Raw genomic sequence first — 25,318 nt, forward strand, 5'->3', positions numbered from 1 at the left:
TGTGAGTTTCACAGCCATGTATTAGCTAACAATGTCAAAGACCACAGTCATTTTTGATGTATTACTTTTTAGTTCCATAGGTATTCATTTAATACAAAATGCAGAATGAAACATATTGTGAAGAAAACATTTAGTCCAAGCATGGTTTTGTGACTGTTCAAGTAAGTCTGTGTGTGTGTGTGTGTGTGTTACTTATTGTGTGGACATTTATTTGTGAAGGTGCAACACATACAGAGCGCATGTCTTTATATTACCCGAGTGTGTGTATGCTTGTGTGTGTCCGTGTGTGCATCAGAGGACACAGTCAGTGACCTGCAGACGTGGCTGGGGCACACAAACAGGCGGGTTGGTGCATCCATGGCAACCTTGTGTGAGAGTAAACATTGAAAAGTTGGGTATTTGTATTTGTGGACATGTGCACATGTATGTGTATGAGTATTGTCTATGTTACAAAAGATGTGTAATGTAGACCATTTCACCATCACTTTCATGATCATATAAATAATAATAAATCATAATCATTTTTCTATTTATCTCTCTGTTATATGTGCTAAGAAAACAGGAACGCTAACCTACACAGGCAAAACTGTGCAGAGCATTACCCCACCAGACATTACTTTAAAGGAAACATTAAAATAGCTGATAAAAATGTGTTTGAATACCAGGCGTATAGACTGCTATGAAGTCACCATGATCTGGACCTCAGTGAATATTTTACAGCTAAATGTCAAATTTAAAGCTGAATACTAACTGAAAAAATAATCACTGGTTGACAGTTGCTCATCTGAGTTGAGTATACGGTTATTTATGATTGTAGTTGTTAGTGTTGGCTGTGTGACAGAGGGCATGTGTGCAGCCCCTTGCATCATCAACATTTCCATTGACATCTATTGTTATTTAGCCATGTTGTCAGATATGCTTATGTATAGGACATGATGAAGTATAGGCAATTTCTTTCACATAGCTAGTGTTATATATAGGCTATGTCCTATACATATGTATATCTGACAAACACATGTGATACAGTTAGCTTTAGTCCAGACAATGTACCAAATAACTGTTTGGAAAGTTTCTTATGGATAATAGCATATCGATCGCTGACTAGCATGCTAACCGCCAGTTTTCACACATGAAACCTTTCAAAGTCTAGCCAATGTTTCACACAATTCAACTGGTTACAGTTTATGTAGGCAGTGATATTTTTAGTAAAAAGGAATAAGAATTTAGAGGCAAATTTGGAAATCATTTTAAGTATATAATGATGTTACCTTGTGGTATTTTAAAATTATTTGCTTTTATTTTAAATGTAGCTTCTATCAGTTTTTCTATGTATGCATCTATTTTTGTATGTAATTGTTAATTATTTTGACTAAACCTAACCTTTCTCTCCATCAACAATACTGATAAACCTAACCCCTGCCCTAGACCTCACCATATTTCCAACTCTGGCTATGTCCCTACATACATTAACCTTTGGCCCCGTGGTCTGGCGTGTAAGGAGTTGCGCCATCGACCGAGAGGGGGCGCCCTGCTGCTTCCTCACTGCCACTCATTACATTACAAACTTCGTTTAACACTACCAACACACTCCAGCTCACAGAGAGAGTTCAGGAAGCGCACAGTGTGGTTACAACGGGGTTATGACGGGTTTGTAACGCGGACAGCGCTGCCCTGCAGCGTTCCGTATCCCGTGTCGTGTCGGTACTTTTCAGTCGTGCTGGTCTATTTTTAGAAAACCGAAAGTCACGTGACCCCACGGGGGCGTGACGTCATTAATGTTGTTGTTGGTGGAGGAGCTGCAAATATGGAGGAAAGAGAGTTGTGACAGACAGAAAAGAGAGAGAATATTTACACACTTCAATAAAAAAAAATCTCAGAAACCACGACCCCGCTCCGGAGAGGAGAAGAAGACGACGCGCGAGAGAGGGAAAAGGGGCGCGTGCGTGCGTCCGCGCGAAGAAGAAGGGGCGACCGTTAGAAGGTAGATTTGAACACGGTGTTTTCTGGTCTGAAACTGTTAGAGATTATTTTATCTCTCTTCTGTCTTTTTGGCCCTTTCCTCGTCTGTTGGACTGATATCCGTTGGCAGACAGATAGCGAAACGGGATATGTTTAATAGGTACGTGCTGAATAATTCATGTTGGAAGTTTTCACCCCTTTTTTGCAGACATTTTTCACTGACAGTTTTCACTCGAAGTTTGTCTCTCCGAGTCCGAGGATACGTCCGAGCTGTCGACATTTTCCGGGCAGAGTAGTGGCTCACTGTAGCTTTTCTTCTTCTTTTTTTTTTACTGTTAAAACGCGTGTAATGCCTTATTTAAAATTTTCAGCCTGCATAGGTTTATGAAATACAAAGATAGTTAATATTTTGTGCTCCTGAGGGTTAGTAACGTCAGTCTTACCCTTAGTGTATGCAAACGCTCTTTTCTATTACTTTCTTAAATTCTGACCATTCATAATGAGCTTTTCATTTTCACTATCTCAAAACTCGCATTCATTTTAAACCAAGCTGTGTCATTTAGTCGACCACAGAAGTCATCAGTCTGGCATCTTGATGCTGTCTTAGTCATTTCATCTGTCTTAATCATGTTTTCACCTTCAGTCTGTTCACCACGGTTAATGTAGATTTAATCATAGATATTAGTATATTTAGCCAGGCCACAGCTCAGCTGAACTGGACTATCACTTGTCACTGAATAATACCAGTCATGACTTCACGCATCAATTATTGTAATGACTATCCTCAACACTTCTCTGAACCTGGCATAGATATTACAGTACAAATCCTATCATACAGGTTCTGCACTGATAAAATATACCGTACCACAGTGTTATTATACATTATATATTATTATAAAATTTGCATTGGCTTCAAATAGCACCTTTTAAAACAGACGTAAGACAGTGTCGAATGAAGGTGTGTATTTGGTGCTTTCCTTTTATTTTATGGTAATGTTGCAATTTCTAAAACAATCCAATGTTTTTAAAATAAGATTTAGGGACAATATTAATATGACTTGGATGAAAGATGTTTGTAAGGGGTCATATTTTGTTGTTATTATGTGTTGATCTAAAATCAGAGACCACATTTCCTTTATTTTATGTTTATGATAGTGATTCAGTACAGTATCAAACACAGTGTGTCCACCCTCTGCCTTTTCTATTCGCTTCAATTTTTCAGACCAGTTTGCAATGATATATTACAAGACCTCTTACAGATCATTCAGTCTTAGACACTGAAGGCATTTTCCACTGCTCAACAATTTGTAAATGAATGTCCAAATACACCCAGTGATGTAGAGGTCTGGATTCTGGTGTCGGTCCATTTCAGACCTATAATTTTGAGCTGTTTTGTTTTTTATTCTCATGGTGATATCATGAACAGAATCACTTGTTAATTTATTCAGATCTGAAGCGAGGATTTAGATTGATTTTCTGTTCTCTGTGCTGTTGTGTTCTGTCTGATGCAAGCAATTTTGGTGGACTATTATTATTCGCATGGTTGTTAGGAGTCACACATCTATATCTTTATTATTTTTTGAAGTCATGCTTTTAAAAACCATAACAGATCTCATTAATTTTTAACTTATTTCTGGCTTTCCTCTGCCCTATGTCAGTAGATTATTTTATATGTAATATCAGAAAAGTTGCCAGTTCATTTATGCTTAATGGTTAGTTGACTGAAATTGAATAAATGAATTGTTCACAGATTTTTGTCATGCTGAATGTCATTGTATCCTATTTTACTATATTGATGTAGTTTTTTAAAAAATGTACCTTGTTGATTTCGTTTAAATGCTCAGCCTAGCTTGTCTTAAATGTCTAAGTCAGTGACCCTCAGCAAGACATTATCTTTCTTTGCCTCAGTAGTCAAGCAGGTGGGATGAGGACTTAACTGGAATAACTTAACTGGAAAATGGACTCAGATGTAATCTAGAAAAAATATTAGAAAAACATTAAGTACCTAAAACTTTAGCAAATATATATATATTTTTCTTCTTTTTTATTTATTGTCTGAAACCGCTTATCCAATTCAGGGTCGCGGTGGGTCCAGAGCCTACCTGGAATTATTGAGCTCAAGGCAGGAACACACCCTAGAGGGGGTTCCAGTCCTTCACAGGGCAACACACACACTCACACATTCAGACACTTTTGAGTCGCAAGTCTACCTACTAACATGTGTTTTTGGACTGTAGTAGGAAACCCACGTAGACACAGGGAGAACACACCACACTCCTCACAGACAGTCACGTGGAGGAAACCCACGCAGACACAGAGAGAACACACAACACTCCTCACAGACAATCACCCGGAGGAAACCCACGCAGACACAGAGAGAACACACAACACTCCTCACAAACAGTCACCCGGAGGAAACCCACGCAGACACAGAGAGAACACACAACACTCCTCACAGACAGTCACCCGGAGGAAACCCACGCAGACACAGAGAGAACACACAACACTCCTCACAGACAGTCACCCGGAGGAAACCCACGCAGACACAGGGAGAACACACCAACTCCTCACAGACAGTCACCCGGAGCGGTACCCAAACCCACAACATCCAGGTCCCTGGAGCTGTGTGTCTGCGACACGACCTGCTGCTCCACCGTGCCGCTCCGTAATCTCAAAGTAATTTCCACTCATAACTTATTCTCAGTACTCATAACCTTATAACTAATAAGGATGGAGTTATGGGAGGTGAGTCGTACATTGTCTGTGTCACCTATTAAGTGTCTTTGCTAGTTTGACATCACCAAGAAAATAGATTGTTTTGAATTGAGCAGTAATTATTGTCTTGGGGGTCAGATTGGATTCCCGTAGCAGCCTAGATTTGGCTGAGTAAAGGTGGTCAGGGGCATGGTGCACTTAACATGTCCCAGCTTCACTGTGATGTCTGTGTTTGATATTATTTCTGAAGCTGTTTAGTTACATGCTTGAAAAGAAAAGACAGTAAATCCTACCTTGTCACATTTGGTGTTTATTTCAGTTTACACGAAGGAAGCAAACAGAGTTGATACCATTGCTGTTGCTGCATTAGTCCAGGAGAAACTGCTACTTGGAAATCAACACTATTTGTAAATTTGAGCTGAATTTTATGTTCTGTCATGTTGCTTTGAGCACTGATGATGGAGCTACAGCCCTAGTCAAATCCTTATCTGGTCCATAACAGAAAAAGAGAAGAAACTGGTCCCAGATCAGGTGTTGAAGAGCCACTTAGCCAAGCACCATCTGTCTTAGTCCCTTTTGCTAACTGGTCTATACCATTAGATCTTTCCAGGAAGGCCCCTTGATGCTTAAATGTGTTAACCCCAACCATCTGTCCTAAAAGAAGGACCTTTGACTTTTTAAAACTTTTGAGAGTCAGCACTGAAATCATTTGAATGTGGAAGCTGACCATAGGCCATGTACTCTACTCTTAATCTATAGTGCCTTATTTGTAGAGTTCTGGGTGTTGATTAGTATGAGTCTAAGTCTGTTCTGGTCAGTTGAGCAGAGCAGGAGTTAAATGAATTAAAGATTTCTGTGATTCTTCAAGTGCCAATTCATTATATCCCTGAGGATACGTAAGGTCAAGACTAAAGTTTGTGTTGAACTGTGGGTTTTTAAGCCTTAAACAAGTATGTCTCTTGCATCATGAGTTTATAGTCATTATTGTGGTTCTGAAGGAGGATCATTATGAGGTGAATAAGGGACAGAAAAACCCTCCTGTAAACTATGAGGTGTATTTTGATTATGTGAATTAAAAATAAGACAATTGAGTTTACTTTGCCCTGTCGGAAACACAGATTAATTTGTTAGTTTGATAGTTGTAGTCTAATATCAAATGTTGATATAATGCTTTAAGTCCATTTTCACATTTCATTTAAAAAAACCAACCAGTAATCCTTTTTAAAATTACACACTAAAATAGAGGCTCCAAATACACAACACCTACTGAAATGTATAAAGGGAATGTTTGCAAGGTTCTCCTGTTAGTGAGCTCAGTGTTGGTCTGCAAGGATGCTGCTGTTATTGTGGTAGTTGAATGTTGTTAATTGTTGTAGTGCACCAAAGCAGCATGGTTTGCTAGCCTTCATTAGAAAATGAGCTTTTGGGTCATATTAACCTTGAACTTGGGATTTTGTGGTTTGCACTGATTGGCTTTGTATGGGTTTAAGGGAATGGACTTTGGTCGACTTTTTCTAGGAAGTTGTGTTGCACATGTTTGTAGTAAATGTGAAGTATTGGCTAGTTTATAGTTGCCAATCCCTCAGATCTGCTTTCTCTGAGCACAGCCTCTCTCTCTCTCTCTCTCTCTCTCTCTCTCTCTCTCTCTCTTTCTCTTTCTCTGTGTGTATGTGGTGTATGTCTATCTGTGTCTTTTCTAAGAACTTGTCCAACCTCTTTTACTAGCTTTTTACACATGCCTGAGACCATCTCTGATTGGTTCACACAACAAACATGCGGCTAAAATCGCCTATTGCCTATAATCCTGTGCCCATGACTAGATATTTCAAATTTTGGCCATTAAAAAGGCAGACCCTGTGTCCTATCTAACCATGTTCTTTGCATGTTTTCTGTAATTTGTGAATTTTTTAAATACAAATATATGCCACTATTTCCTCAGAAGAAAATAAGGAAAAATGGAGTTCCTCACACTTTAGGAATCACTTTGTGCTAAGCACAGAGAGGCATGCGAGAGAGAAAACTGAAGTATGCAGGAGAATGGAAAATTTGAGGTGTTGTGAAGCATTACAATTTGAAAAACAGATGTTGCCTTGGCAGCATGGTATGCATGACCTCTGCCCCCTTATGCCCTGCTCCTCTGTTCACAGCTAAGTGACTCTACAGGTCTTTGAGAGAATGTTAATCCATTTGTTTGAGCTGTATGGGGCAGTTCTTTAATCATTGTTTACGTCTGTGTTGATATTAGTGCTAGACTGTAGCTCTGGGTTCTGTTTAGGTGTGCATTATGTAGTTATGGGTAAAACAAAAAAAAATGTTTTACAGTTTCAAAGTTTCAGCCTCAAATCTGAAAGCCCTAGTAGTCAGGGGTTTTTGACCACCAATGTCCTTATATTTATGTTTATTGAAATTATATTTTCTGAAATTGAGGTTCTGCCATTTGTTATGCTGCATTATTAAAAGTCTCGGAGAAATGTACCTGCCATCCAGCAAAATTAGTCATTTTTGCTGATGACTGAAATTAAATTTATAAGTTTATGTTTAGGTGTGGGCGGCACGGTGGCGCAGCAGGTGGTGTGCAGTCCTGGAGGTTGTGGGTTCGATTCCCGCTCCGGGTGACTGTCTGTGAGGAGTGTGGTATGTTCTCCCTGTGTCTGCGTGGGTTTCCTCCGGGTGCGCCGGTTTCCTCCCACAGTCCAAAAACACACATTGGTAGGTGGATTGGCGACTCAAAAGTGTCCATAGGTGTAAGTGTGTGAGTGAATGTTTGTGTGTCTGTGTTGCCCTGTGAAGGACTGGCGCCCCCTCCAGGGTTTATTCCCAACTTGTGCCCAATGATTTGAATGTTTAGGTGTGAAACATATGAAAGGCAGAGTCATGCAGCTGTAATAAGGCAACATACTTTAATTACAAACAAAAACAATGAAGCAAAAACAATAAAATAGTCTTCAGTTCTAAACGATGCAGTCACATCATTCACTGGTGAGACAAAAACCCACAAATCACAGCTACTGGCTTGTTCATTAGCCCATCCAAGCAGAGTAACCAGTGAACTTTGGCTATAGTGATTTTGAATAATAAAACTTGTGTGTTTGTTAATTTATTTATCGAAAATATTTATGGGGCACACTGTTAACGAAATATAGATTTAATAACTCTTACATATAACTTCATATCAAAATTAGTCAGAATGCTCTGTATTAAACCTTCCTAAATTCATTCATTCATTCATTATCTGTAAGCGCTTATCCTGTTCAGGGTCGCGGTGGGTCCAGAGCCTACCTGAAATCATTGGGCGCAAGGCAGGAATACACCCTGGAGGGGGCGCCAGTCCTTCACAGGGCAACACAGACACACACCTACACCTACGGACAATTTTGAGTCGCCAATCCACCTGCCAACGTGTGTTTTTGGACTGTGGGAGGAAACCGGAGCACCCAGAGGAAACCCACGCAGACACAGGGAGAACACACCACACTCCTCACAGACAGTCACCCGGAGCAGGAATCGAACCTACAACTGCGACACTACCTGCTGCGCCACCGTGCGGCCCACCTTTCTAAATGGTTCCTATAATTATGGTTTAGAAGTTATTAGCCTGCAGATGTTAGGAGGATTTGCACCTTCAGATTTTGGGAAATATACTTCCTTGGTGTTTGTTAGTTTAGCCTGCAGACTTAAAGAAGTTTTATTTTCTCCCAAGAGTTTAGAAAGCTTTGTTTGATCATTTTTGTTTTTCAGAATTTTAGAGTTTTGGGTCTTTGTTCCTCAGATTTATGCCCAAGAGTTGGAAGACTTGTTTGCTCAGAATATTGGAATCTTCAGCAATGCAGCGTGATCTTGGTGAAGGAAGCTGCAGGTTGTGTTGAAAGCTAGCAGAGGACTGCAGTAAATCTTTGAGCGATGTGCTGAACCTGAAATACTTAGACCTGCGAGCATGAGTGGGCATGCAGGTCAAGCAGCTGAAGATTAGACAACCGAACATCAGTCAGTCACATAACTGCTTTGTAATTTCTTCAGTGTGTACTTAAAAATAGTTAAAAGTGATTATTGTGAGATCATAGATTAATTATGTGAAGCATTAGCTCCATATGCCACCATGGCTAAATTTCTTTTTTTAATTTATTTTTTGTGATACTCCTAATGATTTGTTATAGTTATATTTCACTGCTTTAATTCATGTAGGAATGGTTATCATTTGTTTGGCTTTGTGGCCAAATGTGATTTGTAAAGGCATGCACAAAGTATTCAGAAGGAATATCTGAAGTGCACAATGCTTCAGCGAACATTCCTGTGGGTTGTTTGTGCCCTCATTTGACATCTAAGTTATTTTTATCCAAGCATACTTGATTATAATGCAGTGTGTGTACTGCTAAATGCAATCCATTAATTTACGGCCTTCTGCGATTAAATACCCTAATCACAGAGGCCAGAGTCACGATTTGGATTACTCTGTGATGGATTGTGCAGCCTTACCACAGATTACACTCTAATTATGAGGGATGTGAGTTCATATCACATCTTTCTCGTTTTTCTCCTGTCTAGACGTCGTGTTGTCTTGCTTCATGTTTCAGTGTCTGTAACCTCTTGCCCAGTCAGTTCAGGCTGCTTCTGCAGGACACTTTTTGTGATGGATGGCTTTGAGTGTCGTATATGAGCAATTGGTTCAGTTTAAAATCCTGAGGAGAGTCCCGAACTAATGGAAGAGGAGCCTCCATGATAAACTTGTACAAAGAGTGGTGGAGCGTAGACTTCCCACTGAGTGTAAATGTTAGGTTTAGTGAAATGCATCTAGATTTAGTGAAAAGCATTACTTTGGGCATAAATTGTTTGTTTAAGTGATTACATTTTAACGATAATTGACTTGTTTGTTACACACATTTACACATTTATCAGCTGGGACATGTTAATGTCTGAATCTTGCTTTGTGCTAAGAGGCAAATTTAAAGCAAAACAAAATAAGCAAACTTCAGAGCCCGAATGTGTCGGTAAATTAGCTACATTTGAGATAAGTGCTAATTTGTGTTTACATACCTATTTATTTATGATTAAAATGGGTGTTTTGAAAAGTTTTAATACTTGGATATTCAAGTTTTAAACAAAGTAAAGTGCCTTTCAGAGTGGTTTAAAATAGTGTGTGAATAGTGTGTTTAAAATAGTGTGTGAAATAGTGTGTTATATAGATGTTGACCAATTAGAATTTTGTTTACAATAGTAGGGGGGGATCACACTACTCCTTAAAGGGTTAGTTTCCCTGACAGGGATTAAGTTTAGTCCTGGTATCCCTCACTATTTCGCGGTTCATTTTTCACGGATTCGCTACTTCGTAGGTTTTTTCAAGGGGGCTTATGGCCGCTAGGAAAACCATGAAAGATAAATTAAAAGTATATTTTTTATTATTTACATGTATTAGACTAGGCCTGTAGGTGACAAAATATATCCTTTACAAGTGTTTCTTACGTACAGAACATGAATTGTTCATGTCCACATCCGAGTGAAATTTACTTACGCTAAATCACAGCTTAGGAATGACTCTATTAAAGAAACTGGTAGGATATCACATGTAGTTCCAGCTGAAAAACATTATAGAATGACTGTTTAATGCAAAGGGTTGGTTGTTAACAGCACAGGGAGAGTTTTAAAACTCCAAATACTCGTTAAATACATAAAAAAAACATGGAACGTCTTGGAACGCATCCCCCATGAAAAACGAGGGATCGCTGTATTCTCCTTTCAATGGGAAATCACAACTTAAATTAAGTTACTTACAGTCGTTTCATTGTGTACCAAATTGACCAGCTAACTTCTAATGAGTTGCATGTTCATGGAGTGATAAAACAGTGATGAAATTGGGATTTTGTATTATTTGACTTTACAATCTCCCGCAGCCTTAATATTCATTACTGTTTTGTGTAAAAAATATTTACTGGTGCAGTTCTTAGAGACATTAAACACTATGGACATCTGGTTACTTTCAGCTCCATCGCAGAACAATTGTGACTCAGTGGGTTTCACTGCAAAGGAGCATGTCACACCAAGCCACTCTGAGTGATATTGTTTGCATCTTAATGATTAAGTTAAGCAGAATCTTTGACAATTTTACCCTTTAATCTCATCCTAGAGGGACAGATTTTGAAATGGAGACTTACCAGTCACAGTGTTGTTTAATGCAAGACAAGAACCAGATCCATGTTCTGGCTCTTCTTGGAAGTCGTTTGGGATGCAGTGTTGTGTGTTGTGTGTGACGACGCTGCAGTGCAGGGGTTTATGCTGCAGCAGCTTTGTCTCCCAGCTGAGACATTAGAGGGCTAGTGGAGGACACTTTCCCCTGAGTGTGCTTGGGCCACTGCCATACCTGCCGTACTCCAGGAAATAATGAAGACACAGTGTTCCGTCTGCTGTTCTGCCACACACTAAGTTCGGTGCTCTGGACAGTTCAAGCACACACTGTTAGCATGGCTAACAATGAATGAGAGGTGCTGTGGAGAATACTTTAGAAGGAATCCCTTATATGTCCATGCAGAGCCTCAGGACTGGCCCTGCCACCACAGCCATATTTTGGAATCAATATCTTGTCACAGACCAGTTTATGCCACTGATATAAAAATGGTATAATAGCAAAACAATGCAATTTCACCCTTTTAAAGAGAATGACATCAGCAGAAGTGTAGATTTTTAGATGTTTAAATATACAAAATAATTTAAGCAATAATAAAATACAACCACTGTTTTTATACAAATCCATATAACCGCTCCAGCGTAAGGAGATCAGGGAGATCAGCTCAGGACTGCATGTTTAGATTGTTGTGCCATGTTTTACAGACCAGATCCAACAAACACCAGGTTTAATCATGAAGCATTTCACTGACCGGGAATGAGGGAGCACTGGAAGAGCACAGTATTTTTGTTTTTTTATGTTTATTTTATAAATTAGTTTGGTGTGTCAGAAAGTAATCCTTTTATGCATCAAAGGAAGTGTTGCATTCATCTTAAGAGCTCTTTAAATATGTTATCATTGGAATAATTTCAGGCATTGCCTGTCAAAAGCTTGTGCAATGTGTGTCCTTTGTAAGCTTTTCTTTAGCATATTAAAGACTAAGTATTTTTATTTTGAGGAAGCTAAGATCACACATATAGACAGTGTGGCAACAGTATATAATTAGACAAGCATCACTGTGGCTGTGCCATTGTGCCTTCTCCTCTCATCATAATGTTTTAGAAAGATGAACTGTTTTATCACTGTTATAAGTCTGTTTTAGTGCTTTGCTTTTATTTGTTTTACTAAGTTATTTCATTTGTTTGCTTTTTTTTTTCTTAAAGAAAGCACACAAGCTGAGGCTGGGAACACTCATGATACCAACAGTGCCTGTGTTCCTAACTTATCTCCTGCCAGAACTCACCACAACATACAGGTTAAAGACTCGGAGCACCCTGGTTTTAATATTCCCCTAAGTTAAAATGATCATACTGGGATAAGTAATGCTATACTTGCATATTTCAAATGATTCTTTATGCTTGTCATGCCCATTGTGTATGAAATAATAAACATATATGTAAATATTCATTATGTGCCAGGCTTAAGCCAAAATATTAATAAATAACTATAAAGGGATAGGGCGGCACGGTGGCGCAGCAGGTAGGTGTCACAGTCACACAGCTCCAGGGGCCTGGAGGTTGTGGGTTCAAGTCCCGCTCCCCGTGACTGTCTGTGAGGAGTGTGGTGTGTTCTCCCTGTGTCTGCGTGGGTTTCCTCCGGTTGACTGTCTGTGAGGAGTAGGTGTGTTCTCCCTGTATCTGCGTGGGTTTCCTCCGGGTGACTGTCTGTGTGGAGTTGGTGTGTTCTCCCTGTGTCTGCGTGGGTTTCCTCCGGGTGCTCAGGTTTCCTCCCACAGTCCAAAAACACATGTTGGTAGGTGGATTGGCGACTCAAAAAGTGTCCGTAGGTGTGAATGTGTGTGTGTGTGTCTGTGTTGCCCTGTGAAGGACTGGCGCCCCCTCCAGGGTTTACTCGTGCCTTGCGCCCAATGATTCCAGGTAGGCTCTGGATCCATCGCGACCCTGAACTGGATAAGCGCTTACAGATAATGAATGAATGAATGTAAAGGGAAAGATGTTTACAAAACTTTGCAATTTCCCTTTCAGGAATATAAAGCTACTGGGAGAAATTATTCTCATATTTATGGTAGGCAATGTGTATAAATGTATAACATTAACCAAACAAAAAGCCTGAAACTGAATTAATGAATGCTTCGGATATTTAAATCAGATGGCCAGTCCCACGCTGTCATTATGCAGCTAACCTGGGGTAATGGTCTGCATTTGCTCAGTCAGAGAAGCTTTATTTTTAGTTGAGCTTGCTTAGTGCTACTCCACGGTCAAGCTGAACAAGTCTCTCTCCATCACATCTCTGGAGAATGACGCAATGGTCCGCTTCGCTTCCTGGGTTGCCTAGCAGCAGTCACCTGGTTCTTGAGGGATGGCCCTCCCTTTGCTCCATGATCACCTGGCCCACTTATTCCCTAGAGCCGATCTGTCTCACCGCACCGACCTCCTGCCATGCAGAGTGAGGTCAGAAAGCAGCAGTGCTCCAAAGTGTTGCGCTATTTTAATACCAGCTTGCACGTCATTAGGATAATGCACCCTCAGGCTCTCTAGCCAGCACTCGGTGGCGGGTAAACGTTTTAAATAACCGCCTACAAGACATCCCATTATTCCTGGGACCGGCTTTTCGCAACTCAGATGCTCAGAGCTGCCTTTTAAGAGCACTGAACTGGCACATTGTGGGATTTTTCGCTATCAGAGCACGACGTTGCAAATGCACCAAAAGTTCTTTCTTTATAGTTACTGTAACATAGATAGTGAAATTGCAGCAAGTTGCAATATGCTCAAGAGTCTATAAGATGTTATGGAATATTTTATTGTCAGCTTAAACAGCAGTAGTGTTAGCTTTATATCAAAGTGCCAGACCTGCTAACCTTTAAGCATTTTGCATAGCAGATACGCATTTAGACATCAAACTAAGCTGCTACGATTTGTCACTTTAAAATATGCGAAAAGGCATTGATTGTTTTGAGTTCAACTGTCAGTGCATTCACGCCCTAAGCAACTCATCTATGGGTGTAACTGTATTGGCTAGCAACCTGTTGGGAAGAGAAGACTTCGACCAATCATAGCGCTAGTTTTAAACTCTTCAAATAGGCTACAAGCGGAGAGCCGGCGAGCTGTCATAGCGAAAGTAACGAAGGTGGTTTTCATCCCTCTCTGTCCATCTTCACACTCTGACTGGTTTTACAAGGGAGGACGGTGCTAAAAACTGTTTCAAAGGTAATTGGAAGAGTCTGAGAATTGGGAATTGCTGATTGTGAGAGGAATTTTAGTCTTGTTGACAAAAAACAAGACCCAGTATATAGCTAGCATGGGCACTGATGTTGTAAGTGCTTTGGTAGCAAGAAAGGTGAGCTTGGCTGCAAAGGGGACTGTGTGTCACATGGAAAACTTCAGTGATGCTCTCCTCAGAAAGGCCAAGTCAGCAGGCTATGAGGCAGAGCTATCAAGAAGAAGTGCCACAGCTGCTAGGAGTGATGAAAGACTGAAAATGGCATCTCATTCTCAGTCAAATATATTTGCTTTAAAGGTCCTAACAAGGTTGTGGTGAAAGAAAATATCATGCCTCTTGAGATTTTCAGTTATTTAATGTGTTGTACGATATCTTTCCAAGGGACATAGCAATTTTCAGTTATTTATAATGTCCAATGTCAGTTTAAAAGACAGAAAGCCCTTTGGTTTTTCTGTTATTTATACAGTATAATGTTAAATGTCAAAAGGCATGCTATTTGGGATTCTTTGTTATTTATAATGTCCAATGTATTTAAGAAACATAGTGTGCCAGAGGCCAGTACAATTTTCAATTATGTTCAAGTTTACGTTCTGTATAAGGGACATCTTTTTGGGATTTTCAGTAACCTTACGCCAAATGTCTTGAAGTGTATTTAAGCACAGAACATTCATTCATTTATTATCTGTAAGCACTTATCCAGTTCAGGGTCGCGGTGGGTCCAGAGCCTACCTGGAATCATTGGGTTCAAGGCGGGAATACACCCTGGAGTCCTTCACAGGGCAACACACACTCACTCACACATTCACTCACACCTACGGACACTTTTTGAGTCGCCAATCCACCTACCAACGTGTGTTTTTGGACTGTGGGAAGCACAGAACACTTTGAAATATATTGCCTTTTCATTAAAAGAGTCTAGTTGAGTAACATGATACTCAAAAAAGTTTCCATGGTTGGCAGGTCTGAGGTGCACAGCAAGTGGTAGCAGTTTTCCTAATGTTTAGTTTCACTTTGGTTTTGTCGCCTGCTTCTATAGGAGCTCATACATGTGGATTTACCAGGGGATAATGACTGGCCGTTGGGGCGTACCACTAAATGACTCAGATTCATTGCCATTTAATGTTGCATAAGGTATTATTATTGGTATGCTCTAACTTGTGATTTAATAACCAGTTTGGGCCTAAGCATATGACTAACAGTGAAGGAAATGTGGAAAATGTAGTACATGCCCACAGGAGTCTACTTTTTTTATGCCCAGTGCCTATGACCAAGTCATTTCACTTTGTTCACCTTGCAAATTTTTTCAGACTTGGTTGGAGTGTACGAAATGTTATGTTTCTAATGTTACCAAAGTAAACTTCTGTGGCTGCAAGTTTAGTAAAGTTTGCTGTACCATTTAATGACTGTGCTGAAAACAAACTGGATAATGACAATATCCAGTGGAAATGATAATCCATTGAAAACAATTCCAAGGTACAGACTTGAGTGGAAGGAAGAATTAATGTCGTTTTGCCAGTTTCCACAATAGACAGACAATACAAGCTCATTCTTTACAAAGAGGAACTCCTTCAGGAAGCGAGATATTCAAAATACGCATGAAGCTTTCAACTCGAGTGGTGTTACAGCATCATGATTTCCAGCGATCCAAAAAAAACCCAGAATACTGATTGTTGAACAAGTTCTGTCTCTTTCTGAAAAGGCTTGGTGGCCTGAGTGGCTAGTGCAACATTTAATATTTGCCTACCCCTGCGTGCCCATGTTGATTTGTAATTTAATCTGTCTAACCAAATGGCTGAAGACAGGAATTCCATATCTTGATAAAATCTGTATGGCACATGGCCCAGCTCCAGATTGATAATAGAAGAAATGCACGGAATGCAAAAGCAAAGATATGTAAGATAGCCTTGTAAATGCCCAACTAGAACATTCCTGTTGTAGTCAGCGGTTTCGTAATATCTTCAGGAACGAGATTCAGTTTTCTGCATATTTAAATGGCTCAAAAAAAATGGCTTCTGCTGTGACGGTATTTTGGTGCTGTCATATATAACACACCAATTGTTTCTTATTCAAGCCATCTGGATCTGCTTCGCCTGAATCATCTAGTCCACCAGCTGATCAGGAAAGCAACTGCTGCATCATAGACTGTCATTAGAAATGAAGCAGGATGTGAACATTCTGATAGATACAGCATTCCTCTCAATTAACAGAGAGTTGTGTGCTGAGTTTAAGGACATGGGAAATGTTGAACATTATTTACAAAGCTATTAATTTGATCTGTGTATAATTATAGTGAAGCATGTTCACAATATCAGTATTTTTGCTCATATTCTGGCAGTATCTTGCAGTCCTAGTGACCTGTATCCCAGACTGTTTGCTTGATGCTTGCCCCAGATGGCTTGTTGTTTTTAAGAACATTAAATGCTGATCGGAGTGAGACTCAGGCACTGAGCCAGAGTGACCCACTGTGGGGAGAGGGATGGAAATAGAGAGGCAGAGAGAATGACAAAAATTGAAGGACAGAGAGAGAGGGGGGGGAGAGGGGGGCGAGAGAGAGAGAGAGAGAGAGGGGGGAGAGAGAGAGAGAGGGGGGGGGGGAGAGAGAGAGAGAGAGAGAAAGAAAGAGAAAGGAGAGAGAGAGTGAGAGAGAGGGGGAGTGGGGCCCTTTAGATCTTTAAGTCCATAAAATACTTCCTTAGGCTTAAAGTGAAATGCTGGCATCATGCTTTTCAGGAACTCTTTGGCCACATACAGATCTTAGAATGAAGTGTAAAGTTTATGTGCTGCTGGAGTTGTACAGTGTTCATATTTTTAAGTTTCAGTCTAGATTACAGAAATGGCACTCAACAGAGGACAGTTTTTTGAGGGTTTTTAGTGATATATTAATGTCCCCTGATGCTTATTAATTAGTAAGTTACTCAATTGGCTGGGCATATCAGCCACAGCATTTGCTAAGTTTACAACTTTATCTCACTGAGAGAAGTTTCACTTTCACTTTTGGAGATTCAGAGTCTGATTCCTCTCCTGTAACTCATGGTGTCCTGGAGGGTTCGGTCCTGGGACCACAGTTTTTAATTTTTTTTTTAGTATGTGCTGCCTTTGGGATGGATAATTAAAAGTATTAAAACAGCTTATTATTTATTTTATTATATATTTATTAGCTCGAATTTTCATGTACACCCAGTGAGGCACAGTTTATGCAGGCTCATAGATGCTATCAGGGATTTGAAAACACATAAACAGCTTGGTCCTGAGGAGGTTTGATTGTTGCTTCTGGAAAGTGTATCCCTATGATTAAAGAAAGCAAATTTCACTTAATTCTTGGCCTATGCGTCTTTCTCCTCACTTTCTGTAATGCACTGTAATAAAAACACCCAAATAAAGATTGTATTAGTGCCACCTGGGATGAATCACATTCATATTTCTGGGTGGAGTTTCCATGTTCTCCCTGTGTCTGCGTTGGTTTCCTCCGGGGTCTTGGGTTTCCTCCCAAAGTCCAAAAACATGGAGGGTAGGTAAATTGGCTTCTCTAATAAAAAAAATGTCCTGGTGTGTGAGTGAATGAGTGTGTATGTGTGAGTGAATGTGTGTGTGCCCAGATATGGATTGGCACTGTGTCCTGGGTGAAACCCTAGTGCCTGATGCAGTCCTCCAGTTGGACGGTCGTTCCTGGTCGAGAGTACGCTGTGCGCGTGTGGCTGCCGCTTCTCGCCAGTGTGTGTGTGGATTGAGCGTTCTGAGCAGTGTGGATTGTAAAGCGTCCTTGGGTGTCTAGAAAGGCGCTATATAAGTGTAACGATAGATAGATATTTGCAAGCCTCATGGTTCAATTTCAGTGTTTTTGATCAGGTGCTGTTGTTTTGCTGTTACATTTGAACTGTTATTGTGGATGACATCTGTATCGAAATCTGATTTTTTGTGATAGTTTTGTATGTTTTGTATTGTAGTTTTGTATGGTACTTCAGCCTTTTTATGTGCTGCAGTGGAGTGCAAACAGCACAGCTGGAGAAAAGACTGGACTGAGTTTAGTGTCACACAACATGCTGTTAAACATAAACATGGCCTGCTCAGAGGTTTGCACGCACAGCCATGCTATAATTCTTTGCTTGCATCATACCTTGTTATCTCTGTGTAAGGAGCACAGGGAAAGGTTGCTGAGGGAGTAAACATATCATAAGGAGAAATTTGGGTAATTATGGACATAGCTCGGGAGATGTAATGGAAACATTTACTACACTGCTTAAGAGCACTGCAGATGTCGGTATAATGTTGTGTTATTAGATTATGTATTTTTTGCATGCACAGTCAGCATGCAGTCAAACCTATCAAGAGAGAAGTGTGCACAGTAGTAGGAACCGGATGTTGGATAGAGCCTGTTTTGCACTTTACATTAACATGTGTTTCATTTCTGTAATATATTGTGAAACACTTTGGCTGGATTCCATTTTCCCTCGTAAAAAGCACACCAGCACACACATTGTTTCCGTTTTGCTTCCTGAAACCTCCTGTAAACATGGGTTCTCACGGGCTGTTACCGTTGAGTTATATGTTCTCAGATATGGCAGAAACCATCTACAGCAGGCAATGAAGCATCTGCTTTGGCACAGGAGTGGGCTTTGGTTGGCACCTGCTATGATTTCTACAGTGGTCAGAGCTAATGCTGTCCAGAGAATGTTTTGTGTGTGTGCTAGAGAAGTCGAGACTGGTGAGAGAGAAAAGTGGCTAGTCGTTTTCTTTGCGTATGGTGCCAGACTCTCAGCCCATTGCCACAAATGAAATTGGTGGATGTGGATACAGAATATGAATTTCATTAGCACTTAAAATTACATTTCTTTTGGAATTTAATATCTGTTTAAACTTGTCAAGTAAAATTTGAATATGATCCATTCCAGTCACTAAAAACGCAGGTAAAATTAATAGCAATAAATTCAGGATTGCTTGTTTTATCCCATGTTTTCAGACTTAGTTCTCCAATTTCATTTACTAAGGTCTCCAGAACCCTAAACTGATGCTTAAATTACACCTTACATTGTAATGATATGATTCTGCTGATATTTGTTAACATTTGGTGGACTTCCACTTTATATTATGCAATCCTAACTGTGCAACGCTTATGACCTGTAGTTTATTGCCAGAAGTTTGAACAGAAATTGTTCTATAAAATGTATGAATACATGTTCTCTGTTAGAGACACCGTAGTGTTTGTGAGTGGACAGTTGCTATTCATGGCTGGCAGGAAAACTTCAAACGTGAGGTTAATGGACAGTGGGTCAGTGGCAGGAACTGCCCTGTAACAGGACAGGAAATGTTTGCAATGGAGCCAATGCGGGTGCAGTGCTCCCTTCCTGAGTGTGCAGTGGCAGGCCTTGGCCAGCAGGTGGGGCCAGAGGACACTGTGGGAGGACACTGTCACTCCACCAGTCCTACAGAACTGCCCTAAAGGCATTAATCACATTACAGCTTCTGGTTCCTATGACGGTAAGTTTATAAGTTTAAACTGCACAAGTACCCATCAGAACATTCTGAATGACTTTTACATCTCAGTGAAATTATGAAAGATTTCTGCAATTGCCTTTAAAACTTTACCGGTATGACAATGAGCATGGGTGAACCAGAGAGATTTTAAATGCTGGGCCAGCCTGTCCTGGTTGTGTTTGGTGTCTGAAAGTTGCTTCTAATTTTACACTGTAGCGATAGAAACAAGATTATTGTCCAAACCAAACATGCTTTGTATGAGTAAGTGCATATTGAGGGATGTCCTTGTTTCAGTCAAGGCTGCCTGAATATATTTTCTTTGCCATCAGCCAGGAGGCAAAGTCTTTTGGCATTATAGTACCCTCTGCATGTGCAGTTGCTGCTAGGCAGCATGGGTATTCTAGTGCAGCCGTTCGCCCTGTCTACACAGACCAGAGGCTGCATGAGTCATTCCCATTAACAGTTCTGTGTCTGCTTTTTGGTGGGGGACGAACTACTAGCCTTTTGCTCTGAGAAGCAGCATTTCACACCTGGGACACTGCCCAGAGAAACCCCCAACCAGGCTGCTGCAGGAGTGTGTGGTTATAATTAAGATACAACTGTTCCTGTCTGAATAATCACTTCTGCTGATGGTTTAGTGTAGACTGACCAGCGCATCACACCCAATGTATGAACAGATGTGTCACTTTTTTCGTCATCTGCATTTATTTATATACTGTTTATAACATGAGGAAAGTTAACTTATATAAAGTGAAAAATAGATTTTCTTTTTAGTGTTCACCAGCCCAATGGACTGACCACTCCGTAGCCCATAACTCAACATCATTAAATGTGCTGGGGATTGCGTCCATTTTGAGAAGCAGAAAATGCAAACGTATCGTGAACTGTGTCCTGCTTTTTCATGTTTACAGTGAGGTTGGTGTGTCTGGTCATCACTGCCTTGCTCTTCTGATGTCTCCGGCCATGGCAGATAGCGAGGACCCGCTGTAGATCTGCAGCCTCCATCACCGAGCCCCCTCCACCAGGTGGAAACACGCACTCTCACACACCCGTCAGTTGTAGCTGACTGTGCACATCACTGATCGAAAGCCAGAACGAAGGGTCTGTCCATGAACTCATCCAACACACCAGGTAAGAATATTCCAGTGATTTTCTTAAAGCCCTACTACAGATAAAAAAGAACACCATCTGTTTGTGCATATGCTTTATGAATTCCTGTGACAAATGGTACTATGCCTTCCCTTAATAGCTTGATTTTGTGTCACTTTTAACTGCTTTACATTTGCCCCTGCACACATTCTTAGTGAAGATAAGTTCAGGCCTTCTAAAGAGATCACACTTTAATGCACAATTTCAGTGTATTTACTTAATACGGATACTTGAATATCATATATGTCCTTGTTTTGTTGGAGCCATGTTAATCCACCATGAATGGCAAATTAATGCTTATACGATGGCAGCAAATTCCTTCTCCTCACAGGGGCATTAATAGCCTTGTTGGAGAAACGTCTTTGTCTTGTGTTTGAGATGCACAAAAAGTCTACAACTCAGGTGATCATAATGGCTAGAAACTAAAGCCCAACCGTTCCTCTGAATAACAACATAATAAGTCGGAAATTAAAGGCTGAAGCTGTTCTTAGGTCAGCATTTTTACTCTGGAGTCTGGAATGTATCAGGAACTCATTCACCCTGCTAGTGAGCACAGTCAGCTGCTTCTTTTCCCAGTAGGAAAACTGGAGATATTTACATATTTTTGATGCCATTTTTGTTCCATGGTCTCCAAGAGGTTTTCCACTGAGCTGACCGGGTGTACGCTGCATTGGAAATGTTGAGGAGCTGCTGCAGTTTCTTATGAGTGGAAACTAGAGGGCAAGTTTCTTTTTGCTGGAATAACATTCAACAAAGTTTTCCATGTATAATTGAATATAAATATAAACGTTTACCAGCCATGACATGTTCAGTGTCTCACCTTTGGTTACAAAATTTAGGGCCAAAATTCTGGAAATTCTTGAAAAACTGACAACACATCAAACAAACAAACAAACAAATAAATACCGAGATGTGCTTTGGCTTATTGACTACATTTGGGCCAATGGGAACATTTCGTGTTTGTGTCTTCATCTATTGAATGAAGCGAACTTCATGAGCGAGTATAGTTTTGCCGAGGCTTTGCTGTATACTCTTGACCAGTCTTGTTCTTGTGTAAATGTTGCAGCCTGAAGAAGACCTGTTTTGTTGAACTGTCACTTGCTAATGCACCCAGCTGTAGCGTTAGCAGTATGGCGATATCTTTAGAGCTTTGAACAGGTGTTATTTTTGCTGGCTGAATATATTTTGAGAATGAGAAATCGGTTGGAAATGAAATGTTTATTTAGTCTCACTCGTATTTTGTTGAAGGTAAAGGTGACGTACCCAAACCTTTTGTTCACACTGTGAGAACAGCTACAGAGACTAGCGCTTCTTCCAGTTACAGAACTGATGTCTTTCATCATCTGCTTTTAAAAGGTGCCTGCTGAGACCAAAAATAGCGAACAATGATTTCTCTGAGGAATAAAACAGTGCCAGCACAGGGTACTTCTCAACAGGTGACAAACCTGATACTGAGATTTTTTTTTCTTCCCTTGTGCATCAGGTGTAGCAGCAGTCAGGAAACTAATCTTCAACTCCTCAGTTTCCAAGCTCAGTTTTTTTTTGGCTGAGCTGTTGGTCTGAGACACTGACAAAAGTATATCAGGTTCACACTTCTGAAGCAGTGTACTAACCCACAGGAATGTGATATCACACAATCACAGAATCTTGTACAGCTAAGTTTATCATTCTGAACCTGTTTAAAATGGCTTTTTAGTTACACCATGTACTCTGAATTATTTGTTCCTATTGAAGATATGCACATTTTGTGGAAAATAGGAACTGCCTGATTTTAAATTCTAACAAGGCATAGCAGACAGGTGTAAGTAAGAAGAAATTGCTAATGAAGTCACCTAAGATGAAGCTAAGGACCTCATGTAGTGACCATCTATGGGGTTAGACTGTTCAAATACACGACTTATTACTGTTCAATTGGTGATACAGTGTGTAGAAATTGCCCAGCCCTTTTAATCTTCCCCATTTTCGGTGTGCATTCTTGCCTCCTCTCAACTCCAAGAATCACTCATTCATCCGCCCCCGCACTAAACACACACTCACACATAGCCCCTCCACTCACTTCTTCCTCCTATCTCTGCTGTTTATAATTGGCAGTAGTGATGGCCGCTCAGACCTTTATTAACCTTCCGTCCCTCTGGTGACGTCTTTGAATGTCACTGGATGCCGTGGCAACCAAGTAACCCCTCTCGTCTCTGCTGCTGCCCCGAGGGTCTTCTGCTCATTGGGCCGTTCACCCCGGCTGACGCCAGTGCATCGATTCTTACTCTAGACCTGTGCGTGTTTGTGTGTCTCAACATTGTGATTTTACGGGCATGTCTGACATTTTGCTGGATGTTTGTTGCTGCCCAGAGAATACGATAAGGATGTAAAGAATAGCTGCTGATTGCAGTTGGACAATTGAGGGTTGTGTAAATGACAGAAGGAGAGTGATCTGTTTCTGCCGTTGATTCAGACAACAAAGCCTTTATTCCACTCTCTTAGGCTTGCTTCTGAGATATGTAAGATTGTAGGTTTTCCTAAAAAATGAAGGCTGTGTTTTCTTATTCATATACCAACCTGCCCCTTAAAGTTGACGTTCATGATTTTAATCAATAAACACTTTTTATAAAATTCAGAAGATGCTTTCTGACTGTTTGCTAGCTCTCTAATTTGTTTGCATGCTGGAAGCTAAACACAGACCAAAAAGTTCTACAAAACTAAACAACCCAAGTTATAAACGAGTTTCTGTGGTAAATCAAACAATGAATTAAAAAGTTAAACTTCAATAAAAACAACAGTCCTTGTGGCTTAACAAAGATGCCGTTTCACCTTAAAAGAAGCAAAGCTTCGGAACGTAAACAAACAAGAGATAACTGTAGTTCCCCAAAATTGTAGGCATTACCTTTAAGACCACTGTTCTGATTTTTTTTCTGTCAGAATGTCAATGGAAAAAAAGATTGAAATGTATATATGTAGAGTCCATAGACAACAGTAACATGTACTTATTATTTAAGATAAAAGATAAAAGATACGTATTTTGACCAATGGAGTATCATCTGCTTTTGGCTGACTTTAAGTGTGGCATTTAAAATTGACTGTGCTGTGCTGTTCATTCATTTTCTTGTGAGTTGGCCCACTTGGGTTTCGGGCATATCATTCTTTAAAAATACACTCGTTAATTCTAGAAGTACTTTTACTTACAATTTAATTACCTCTGTATGTGTCTTATGATAGTTATGGAAAAATATATAGAAGTTACTGAATAATAGTTCATTAGCTCAATATTTAGGAGCTACTAAGAAATATTTCATGAACTATGTAATTTGTAATTTATAGTGTGTCATTAGTCTCCAAAGTCTAACTATCACCAGAGAGGAACTGCCTACTTTGACTTTTGATTCACATGCAGAACGACCAAAACGCAGGGATGCGAGGAGAAACTGAGGACTGAGTTTTCTTTGGGTTCAAGGGTCTGATCATCTTCACCTTTCAGTTGATTTTCTGTTGGTAAAACTTCATGTAAAGCAGGGTACATCTACATAATATGTGCTAGTCATCTAGAGACTAATGAGCCTCCTCTAACACTCGCATCGTCACCCCCACCCTCCCACACACCCACCAGGTGAGACTCTTGAGTCTTTCAGTGGTTCTAAAGCCGCCATGGTTCTCAAGCCCCGGCGTGTGGGAGGGTTAATTAGCAGCCCACCGCGTGACTCAGGAAGAACAAGCAAAGAGACTCAACGTTTTCAGCCATGCTGAGGACCCTTTATTCAGCAGGGGAAGTGATGACCAGCCCACCTCGAGCCATTAGAGATTAAAAAGTTAGGACGTTAGTATTAGAAAACATATTTTTTCAGAGATATTACAGACACAACTATTAGCACGAATTTTAAGTTTGGTCACACCCACTAATATTTACTATTCATTCGTTCATCTTTTATAACCTCATAAAACTGATTTGCCTACTCAGAAATTGTTAAGCCCAAGGCAGGAACACACCCTGGACAGGACGCCAGTACATGACAGGCATCACACACTCAAACAGGCACTCACCTACTCATACCTGTGGACCATTTCACACAGGCAAAGCAATGACCAGCGTGCATTTTTAAATTTTGGGCAGAAACCAGAGCACTACGGGGAAACCCACACAGACACAGGGAGAACACACTGAACTTCTCGCAGTGACCTGAGGAGAGGATCAAACCAAAGTCTCTGGAGCTGTGAAGCAGCATCACTTCCTGTACCAAACTGATGGTATGCAGGTGTCTGCTAAGTTTTGGAGTTGTTGCTGTAATATTTCTTGAAAAAAAAAAAAACAACAACAACAACAACAACAACGCAGTTTTTCTCAGTAAGAAATACTAGGTTGGAGATGCTCCACAAAACTTTGTTTCATTCTGAAATTTGTTGGTGTGTCTGATTCACATTTTAGGGGATTTGTTCAGTGATTAAACTAAAAGTCTAAATATTACTAAAACTTTACCTTCATGCAGTACGTACAGCTGTGTGTTTATGGTATTAGTCCATGCCTCTATCTCTATTTACATGTCTGCTGCTCCCATTAAGATTGGAAGCCCTCTTTTGTAAATTGACAAGGTCGCTTTGTAAATTTTTTTGGCGTAAGAAACCTCATAATTCACTCGTTAAACACTATGGAGCACAACAGTTTCAAAGCAGAGCTTATTTCAACTTTTTGCAAGTAAAGAACTA

General features: G+C 40.3%; 1 protein-coding gene across 4 annotated transcripts in view; it reads left to right on the forward strand.

Moving 5' to 3' along the window:
- The first annotated feature begins 1,801 nt into the window (after nucleotides 1-1,801).
- The window catches only part of hdac5 (histone deacetylase 5), a 92,539-nt gene continuing 69,022 nt past the window's right edge, over nucleotides 1,802-25,318 (forward strand). For 2 of the 4 annotated variants that reach the window (XM_066673634.1, XM_066673637.1), the window contains exons 1-2: nucleotides 1,802-1,981; nucleotides 20,392-20,611. In XM_066673634.1, the coding sequence (XP_066529731.1) occupies nucleotides 20,590-20,611 (22 nt within the window). In that variant the 5' untranslated portion in view covers nucleotides 1,802-1,981; nucleotides 20,392-20,589. The other 2 variants (XM_066673636.1, XM_066673635.1) reach the window with 2 other exon arrangements.

The sequence above is a fragment of the Hoplias malabaricus genome, chromosome 6, assembly GCF_029633855.1.
Source record: "Hoplias malabaricus isolate fHopMal1 chromosome 6, fHopMal1.hap1, whole genome shotgun sequence".
NCBI lineage: Eukaryota > Metazoa > Chordata > Actinopteri > Characiformes > Erythrinidae > Hoplias > Hoplias malabaricus.